General features: G+C 60.7%; 2 protein-coding genes across 2 annotated transcripts in view; one reads left to right on the top strand and one right to left on the bottom strand.

The window, feature by feature from the left end:
* The window catches only part of APOBR (apolipoprotein B receptor), a 5,399-nt gene extending 754 nt beyond the window's left edge, over positions 1 to 4,645 (top strand). Inside the window, exons 2-5 of the mRNA XM_045284900.1 lie at positions 46 to 117; positions 448 to 3,402; positions 3,487 to 3,752; positions 3,859 to 4,645. Coding sequence (XP_045140835.1) covers positions 46 to 117; positions 448 to 3,402; positions 3,487 to 3,752; positions 3,859 to 3,928 — 3,363 coding nt within the window. The 3' untranslated portion in view covers positions 3,929 to 4,645. The remainder of the gene's footprint in view (positions 1 to 45; positions 118 to 447; positions 3,403 to 3,486; positions 3,753 to 3,858) is intronic.
* On the bottom strand, positions 4,605 to 8,657 carry IL27 (interleukin 27). Its single transcript, XM_045285686.1, has 5 exons — positions 8,542 to 8,657; positions 8,102 to 8,274; positions 7,919 to 8,017; positions 5,726 to 5,884; positions 4,605 to 5,141 (listed from the first exon to the last, which is right to left on the bottom strand). Exons 1-5 carry the CDS (start codon positions 8,600 to 8,602, stop codon positions 4,815 to 4,817), a joined length of 819 nt encoding a protein of 272 aa, XP_045141621.1. The 5' UTR covers positions 8,603 to 8,657; the 3' UTR covers positions 4,605 to 4,814.
* Between the last annotated feature and the right edge of the window lie 441 nt (positions 8,658 to 9,098).

The raw sequence follows: 9,098 nt of genomic DNA, 5'->3' as shown, positions 1-9,098 counted from the left end.
GTGTCCCCTGATTGTTCTTTCTCTCCTCTGATGTTTCTTTCCTAGGACTCCCTCGGCACCTTCTTCTCCTATCTCGTGGGAGATGAGGTCCCCACGACGGGGGAGAGAGAGGCTCAGGTAGCTGAAGGACTTGAGGTGGGGGCAGGAAGGCCAAGGAGGGCTGTGGAGGAGGCTGCTCAGGAGGCACAGGAGGGGCTGGGAAGCAGCCAAAGTGAGGGGAGCAGAGGGCCGAGAGGGTCTGGGGGCACCAAGAGACACCAGGAAGGGAGCTCAGCTGCTGAACAGACCTGGAGTTGGGGAGAAGGCAGCTCCCATGGGTCCCAAGCAGAAAGACAGGACGCTGGAGCCTGGGAGGCAGCTAAGGCTGCCAAGGACCAGGGGCCCTTGGAGAATGAGGCTCCTGTGGTGGGGTCTGCGGTGAACAGAGACCGGAGCAACCAAACCCAGGAAAGGCTGGAGCCGGAAGTGAACAGAGGACAGACGCTGAGAATCTGGAAACGAGAGGAACGGGAGGAGCAGGAGGAGGTGGAGGAAGAGGTCAGGGCAGAGGAGCCAGGGGTGGCCAAAGGGGTGGAGTCAGAGTGGGCCTGGCACAGTGAGCCTACGGGCAAGGCTGGTGTGGGCTGGCCAGAAGCGGCTGGGGATGACAATGGTGAGGAGACAGGGCAGGCAGGTGAGGGGCCATTGACTGAGGACGCCTGGGGGCCTAAGGTCAGGGAGCTTGGGACAGAAGAGGAGGAGTTAGTTGTGGCGAGCTGTGTCCAAATTACGGTCGCACGGGAGCCACCAGGACCAGTGGCTGAGCCCGCAGCCTGCACAGCCTCAGGTAGGGAGGAGGCTGACCCTCCCGATGTCAGGGCGCTCAGCCAGGGGGCCGTCTTCTCAGGAGAAAGGACCCCCGTGGGTTCCGAGTGCATCTGGGTGCGAGAGGAGGCTTCCAGGAGACCCGAGGAGGATGGGGGGGAGCAGGAGCAGAGTCAGCCTGAAGGGCTCCCTTTGCACAGACAGACTCAGGCCCTGGAGACCCAGGGAGTGGAAGAAGGAGCCGGGGATCAGGGGTCAGGGAGGGAGGCTGCAGGAGATGCGGGGTCCGAGGAAGAGGCAGGGGACAGCTGCGAGGCAGAGCAGGACAGGAAAGAGAGTGAGGAGAGGCCACGTTCGGAGGATGGAACTGACCAGACTGGGCTGGGGGATGAAGCTCAGGCAGAAGAGGCCAAGGAGGAGAAGGCGGGTGGCTGGGGCGCAGAGGCCGGGCTGCCCCAGGACGCAGAGGCCAGGGGGGCTAGAGGTGACGGCGACAGCGACGCAGAGAGCACCCCAGGGGCCGGGCCCCAGAAGGTGTTCACAGGCCAGTGGAGTAGTGAGGGTGCTCAGCCAGGCCAGGGAGCACTAAGCGCTGAGTGGGGAGCCTTGGGACGGGGGATCACAGAAGGCCAGGAGCCTGAATGGATGGGAGGGCCCCAGTCCCCAACCAAGAAACCTGAGGGCAGCCAGGGGGTGGAGGAAGAGCCCCTGTGGGAGCCAGCACCAGGTGGAGAGGCAGTGGAGGGGGTCCTGGGGGATGACCCTGAGTCCTTAGAAGGTTATGATGTCCAGGTCTCCGGGGCAGAAGCCTGGCAAAGTAGGAGGGAAAGGGCCATGGAGGGGGCTGCTCTCCAGTTGCAGGTGGCCACAGAGGGGTTGGGGGAGGGGACTGCAGGAGGCCAGGCACTGGAGGTCCCTAGAGGCCGAGAGGCCGAGGTCCTGGAGAACCAGGAGGTAGGGGTGCAGTGCAGGGAGGCGGAGGGCCCTGGGCTGGGGACAGAGGAGGAAGAGGCCCCAGAGACAGAGCCCCGGGAGCCAGGCAGAGACCTTGAGGCTGAAGCAGGGACAGGTGGGCCACTGGAAGAGTCGGCAGTCACGGATGGGGAAGGAGAAGCTGCAGGGCCATGGGGGGCTGAGGAAGTGCCATCAAGCTTCGAGGACAGCGAGGAGGGCACACGTCCCAGGAGCCCTCTGGCTACAGAGACCGTGGAGGCTCAGGCAGCCCAGAATGTAAAAGAGTCTGAGCCCAGAAGGGGAGCTGGGGAGGCCGTGGAGATGGATTTGGAGAGAGGCCGGGGCTCAGATGAGCCGGCACAGGCTGGGGCCAGTGAGGCGGCCACCCAGGGGGAGGACAGCCCGAAGGACTCCTCAGAGGTGACCGGCAAAGGCCACCAAGAAGAGGCCCAGGCGTCAGAGTCTGGGGGAGAGCCGGGCACGGCTGGGGGATCTGCAGAGGCCGAAGGTCTCTGGGGGATGGAAAGCTTCACCCCAGGCTCCCCAAAGGTGACAGTAGAGAGTACTGACCCCACCAGGGAGGCCGAGGGGCTCCCAAGAGAGCGGGTGGGGGAGGGAACAGAGGCTGGTGGGTGGCAAGCAGTGGGGCAGGGGCCCGAGTGTGAGGGGCAGCCTGGGGACCCCCACCTCGAGGGAGGAGCCCCGAGGAGCCTTGAACTGGAGGATGTTGAGGAGGCTGGAGACCAGAAGCCGGAGGCCCTGGAGTGGAGGGAGGCTGAGGAAGGGGGGCAGGCTGAGGAGGCCGAGGAGATGGGGGCAGCCGGAGAGGAGGAGGAGGCCGAAGAAGCAGGGGAAGTAGAGGAAGACAGGGAGGTTGAGGACAGCAGAGAGGAGGAGGAGTCGGCTGGGGAAACCGAGGAAGCCCGAGACACAGAGGAGGCCCAGGAGGCAGGAGAGGCTGTGGAGGCTGCAGAGGCCCGGGAGGCGAGGGAAGCAGATAATGTGGGGAAGGCTGAGGAGGCCCAGGGGGGTCTGGGGGCCGGAGAGGCTGAGGAGGCTGAGGGGGACGAAGAGTTGAGGGAGGCTGAGGAAGGGGGGCAGGCTGAGGAGGCCGAGGAGGTTGGGGGAGCTGGGGAGGCAGAGGAAGCCAGGGAGAGGGAGGAGGAGGCCAAGGGGGTGGAGGACAGCAGAGAGGAGGAGGAGGAGGCTGGGGTAACCGAGGAAGCCCGAGGCACAGAGGAGGCCAGGGATGTTGGAAAGGCTAGGACGGGAGAGGGCGAGGCAGGGGAAGCCAGGAAGGCCGGGATGGGTGAAGAGGCTGGGGCAACCGCTGAGGAGGCTGAGGAAGATGGGGAGCCGGGGGACACTAGGGAGGCCCAGGAAGTTGGAGAAGCCCTGGAGGCTGGGGAAGCCCTGGAGGCCATGCAGAACCAGGAGGCTGAACAGGCCGAGGCGGCCAGGGAGGCTGAGCCAGCTGGGGAGACGGAGGAGGCCCATCTAGAAGGCCCAGAGGCTGTCCAGGGTCAGAAGGAGCAGCCAACATGCCAGGGGCCTGCAGAGGCTGAGCCTGTGGTGCGAGGAGAAGCCGAGGCCGCTGAGGCCCCAGGACATGCCTGCGGGGAGGCCTGCAGCAGCTGGCAGGAGGTGAGGACCAGGGCCAGGGCTGGGCGGTGGCAGACACAGGGGGGACCCCCCGGGGGGCCAGCCTCACCACTCCCTTCTCTGTAGGCCCTGCTCCCGGGGTCCCGCCTGGACGTCTCTGTCCCCCGGAGCCGCGCCCTTCTGTCCCGGAGCTCCTCACAGCGCCGCTCCCGGCCCTCCTTCCGCCGGACCCCAGCACCGGGGTCCCCCGAGGAGCCCCCCATCCTGCCGCCAGAGGCTGAATCGTCAGCTCTACTGCAGAGACTCCCCCAGGCAGAGACACCTCCTGCACCAAGCCCCCCAAGGCCTGAAGGGACCCCGGTGCCAGCCAGGAGAAGGCCCCTGGGACACGGGTAGGCCTGGGGTGAAGGGGCAGGCTGGGCTGGGGAGGCGGCGGGGTGGTGGTGGGGGTGGTGGGGGCTGGGGGACCAGCTCCCTCAGTCTGCCTTCCACCTCCAGGTTTGGTCTTGCACACGCTGGCATGATGCAGGAGCTACAAGCCCGTCTGGGCCAGCCGAAGCCCCAGTGACTGGGAGCCAGGCCCCGAGGGAGGGCCCTGCGCCCCCCAAGTCCCCAGTGCCACCGCAGACACCGCTGCCACGGAGACCTCACATTCTTGGCGTGTTGGTCACGGAGCGGAGAAAGCCTGCCGTCTCCCACCGATCCTGGACTGGCGGAGGCAGCTGGATCACATACCCCACTGAGGGTGGCGGGGGAACCATTTCTCCCAGGCCCTGTCCTGATTCTCTCCCCGGCTCACCTCAGCTGTCTGGAACCTTGAAAAGACTTGGAAGAGACAGGACAATGAACTCCTTCCCTCTCAGACTCTTCCTTTTCTCCCCAGCGCCCACCTCGTCTCCAGGAGCTGTGCAGGCACACACTGCCCGCTCCCAAGATGGAGCCAGCCCTAGAGGAAGGGGCTTTGGAGGGTTTAGGGAACGCTCCTTGGAATCCAAGGTGGGTGGGTAGCAGGGCAGCTGCCTTGGGTTTCCAGAATGGTAGCTCACACCCCCCCCCAACACCGCCCCCCCACCCCGCTTTTCAAACCCTGCTGGTGGTGATGGCAACCACCGGCAGCCAGGCCGGAATGGGGGACCCCCACACTGCTGGGGCAAAGAAGCATCCTAAGTAGCCGGGTGACGGACCCCATTCCAGGCCTTGCTACCCTTTGGGCTCCTTCTCTGGAAAGAAGTCAAGGCCGAAAGAAGCGTGGGAGCGCTTTATTAGGCATCCAGCATCGTGGCTCAGCCCCAGGGTGGGGCGGGGGGGGGGCAGACAATAAATAAACCATCCTCTCCCTGGACAATAAATAAACATTCCTGAAATAAATATCTGTCAAGGATAGGAGGGGCTTTAAGTTACCGGGTAGGGGGGCTGGGGCAAGTGAGCCAGAGCCTGCCCTAGTGGTAGAGACCCTAGTCCCAATGGGTGGGGGTGAGGTTGGAGGTGAGGGAGGGCTCAGGGGTCTCTCCGTCAGAGCTGAGCAGCGCTGGGCAGTGGGAACCCAAGGCCGCTGGGGCCAGGTCCTCCGCCTGAGAGAGCAGCAGCAGGTCCCGCATGGCCCGAGACAGGACAAGCTCCAAAGAATGCAGTAACTGGTAGGTGGAGAGGAGCTGGGGCCAAGACGCCTGGGCAGACATCTGTGAGGGGCTCTCCGGGGTCCCTGTGGGAAGTCCTTTCTCCCCCTCCTCCTCCTCCTCCTCTTCCTCGTCTTCTGGGAGGCTGGATCCTGCAGCCAGCACCTGTGAGGGGAGAGCAGGGGTCAGAGCAGGGCCCAGGCTGGGAACTTGAGAAGTCACCCTGGATTTCTTTTGTACCCTGTTAGTTCCTAACGGCATCTGGGGCTGCAGGGCTGCAGGATCACGGACAACCCCTCCTGTAGGTCGTCCATTGAGTCACCCCCTCATGCATCCTGCCTGACCTTTCGGTCAAGGACATGGAAGCCACGGCCGGGCTGAGGAACTGACACGCAGGCCACGCGTCAGGGTCACTCTTCTAGGATGGCCTCGGGGACTCTGGGGCTCAGAAAGTTCTTCTCTGCTTCAAGAGTGTCTCCAGAGCAGAAACAGGCAGAGAGGTGATGGGCCTGGTTTCGATGCTGCCTGCGTTTGCTCTTCTCCCGAGATGAAGGGTAACGTTCCAGTCTCCCTCAGACAAGCTCAGGAGGAATGGGGTGAGGTCAGAGAGGGAAAGGGGACCACTAGACCATTGGGGTGGTTCCTGGCGCATCTCCCTCCACACTTGCATAGCCTGTGTACGGGGCTGTCAGAAGTCCCCGATGTGTGCACTGATCTCTGGACGTGGGCAGGGAGTGTGGGCACCTTACCTGGAAGCGGAGGTGCTGCTGCAGGTCCCGGAGGTTTAGCCTGAGGGCCCACAACTGCGCCCTCTCTGAGCGCGTCCAGCCACTTTGGGGCCCCAGGCCTTGCAGCAGGACATGGAAGGGACGAAGTGTCGTGGAGAGGAGGCACAGCCGCTCTGAGTCCTAGGAAAAGAGAGGGGAAGGGTCACAGAAGGTCCCCAGGCCAAGGGCGACCACACAGTTCAAGTCCAAACCCATCATGCTCTGTGTCCCATCCCCATCTGAAACCCCAGCCCCAGCCCCCACCCCTGCTCCCATGCTGTATTTATCCCCAGTCCCCCACTACTGCCCTGGAGCAATGTTCCCAATGTCACTTTCCAGAGCAGCGGTTCTCAACCTGTGGGTCGCCATCCCTTTGGGGGTCGAACGACCCTTTCACAGGGGTCACCTGAGACCATCAGAAAACACATTTTTCCGATGGTCCACTCTTAGGACCGAGACCCCGCTCCTCTATCGTCTCCAGGCAGGTCCGCCCACATGCAGATACGCCCCACTATGAGTACCGGTGTGAAGACTCTTACCCAGGCTACACCATGCTTCCAGACAACATGTCATTTATTTGTCATTAGAAATAAATATTTCACAATATAGAATGACATCTTGCTTTTGTGATTCATCACTATGCTTGAATTGTGTTCAATTTTTAACCATGAAAATACATCCTGCCTATCAGATATTTACATGACGATTCATCACAGTAGCAAAATGACAATGATGAAGTAGCCACGAGAATAATGTGATGGTTGGGGGTCTCCACCACATGAGGAGCTGCATGACAGGGTCGAAGCACGAGGAAGGTGGAGAACCCCTGCTCTAAACCCATCTCCAATCTCACCCGTGTCACCACCCCCATAGTATGAGGGACAGGATTTCTCTTAAGTTGTCTCCCCAACTTAGCTTGAGAATAATTGTTCACTAGGCAGCGAAAATAGGTCCTTAACATCAGCCATTTAGAGCAGCCAGACTGCATAGTCTGACTCACCCCAAATAGGGCCCATTCCTTTCTGTTATTGTTCCCTTGAAGCAGTGCCCATAGGCAAGCCCGGGACCACTCTAAGATGACTAAGCTTAGGCTACTATCTTGCCACACATTCCCCCTATTCCCTCCTCTTACTATTGCACGTTCACCCCTAGGTCATCCCCCTCCTATTGCTTGTGTTGCCTATGTTACAACCCCTCTCTGTGACGTAGGTTGTTATCTGCTATCAGGGGGCTTGCATGTCTCCCAGGATAGTAATTGCCTGCTTTATTGTATGAGACACCAGAATGATCAAACTTGTTCTAGAATGAATTGTATTGCCCCTTTCTGTGATGTATGACGCTGTAATCAGATCCCCCTAAAGTGATATGATGCGTGGTTAGCAATAAATAAGGAGGCTCCCTGGTTCTCGGGAGGGTGGCTGGAGAAGGTGACTAAGGAGGACGAAGCAGCGGCTTCTTCTCTGACGACTGAGCCCCCTCCACGAGGACCATCAAGCCTAGCTGAGGTGAGCTATGCTACCATGAATTGCGTCTGACTCCATTACTTGGCTCCATCCTTTAACTCTCATGCTCTCTATGACTTTACTATAATCTCTACTTATTATCGCTGTACAATTGCGCCTACCGAACCTGTGATGTTTTGTGGGGTTCCCTCTTCCCCTTAACCCCACACCATAGCTCCTTTCCATCTGCAGAGCCAACTCACGCCAGCTTCAGTTTCACCCCCACCTCCAGACTCATTCCATTCCGTCCCCCACTTCATCTCATCTCCCATCCCTCATCCCCCTACTCCATCCGCTTTCTCACCAGCTCTCCATCCCATCTCCAACCGGAGGCCCCCCACCATTCCAGTTCCATCCCCCCTTCCCCATCCTGCATGGCCTTTTCAATGCCAGCCCTCATCTTCCCAAGCCCCACCCATCCCCTTCTCATTCCCAACATCAACTTCATCCCCCCTCTCCACGAGTCTCCCATCTCCATCTGGGTCCACACCTGCGGCACTCCCTCCTCCCCACAACCTCCTTCCTCATCGCATCTTGTTCCAGTTTCTTTAGATCCACGGACAAGCTCAACCCCATCCCCAAGTTCATCTTCAATTCCATCCCCAACTTTACTCCCCAACACACACCTCAGCCTTCCTGGTGACTCCCCCACACCCCAGGAGCCCTTACTCACGGAGAGGTGGCGCCAGGCCCCGAAGGTCAGAGCAACATCTGGGAGCTGCCCTCCCAGGGGCAGGAAATCCAGGTTCACTCCAGGCAGGTGATACTCAGCCTATGGGGCAAGATCTGTTAGCAAGGGGTCAGAGGAGCTTTGGGGTCTGCCCATTCCCAGAGCCGGCTGCATCCGGGAACTCACAAAGCCGTGAGCCAGCTCCTGGACCTCAGAGAGCAGCTTTCTGGCCAGATGCAGGCTGACCGTGAACTCCCTCCGCAGCTCCTGCAGGCTCAGGGACGGCCTCCCCGGGGGCCTTGGGAATCCCCAGATGCCAGCTCGGGCCAGGAGCAAGGAGAGCAGCAAGAGGCCGAGCCCTGGAGAGGTGGGGAGAGGGGTGAGCCAGGTGAGGGGGACTGGGAGATTCAGGAGGAGGTATAAAAGACACCTCTTCTGAGGCTGCATTATGCCAGCAGCTTCGCAGGCCTGGTCTCACTGACATGGCAAAGCTGCAATGGGACCACGCATCATAGGGCGTCTCAGGATGAATGAAAAGGCGTTCCTACCCCAGGCAGACGCAGCCTGGCCAGGACGCCTACCTTCGCAAGCAGATCCATGATACACAAACTCCTCTAGCCGATTACCTTTTTCAGCGACCGACCTGTGTAGCTGTGTGCAGTGAACGGGAATGACTATTGTCCCCATTCTGCAGCTGAGGTGAGTGAGGCTCAGTAGGGTGACTCGCCCAAGGTGGTATAGCCAGAGGGTGGAAGGCTGAGCCTGGATTCCAGAAGGAGTCAGATGCAGAGCCTGTGTGTCTTCCCTGGGGATCTCAGAGGAGGCAGCCACCTGGCCTGAGTGGAACATTCTGTTCTGTCAAGGATTCCTTGGGCTCAGCCAGGTGGCTCTAATGGGCTGGACTGGCCATGAGGCCCCCAGGGGTGGGCTGGCCATGCCAGAGGCTCTGGCTCCACAGAGTCAAAAGGTTGGTCCAGTCTCTACCGAGGCAGGTGGATTCCCTCTGGAGGGGAACCTAGTCAAACCAGACCCTCACCAGCACTGTGAGAGCTTGTGTGTGTGCATGTGCGCGCGCATGCATGCGTGTGTGCGTGTGTGTAGGGGGTGGGGGTGGGGGTGCTTCTAGGAAGGTGTTTCCTCCTTTGAGCAAGTCAGGCTCCCATCTCTAAAACGGAGCAGTTTC

The sequence above is a fragment of the Echinops telfairi genome, unplaced genomic scaffold (genome assembly GCF_000313985.2).
Source record: "Echinops telfairi isolate 266 unplaced genomic scaffold, ASM31398v2 ScPeMD7_5;HRSCAF=22, whole genome shotgun sequence".
NCBI lineage: Eukaryota > Metazoa > Chordata > Mammalia > Afrosoricida > Tenrecidae > Echinops > Echinops telfairi.
The sequence above is the reverse complement of the archived record's forward strand: the minus strand, read 5'-3'. Positions and strand labels throughout refer to the sequence as shown.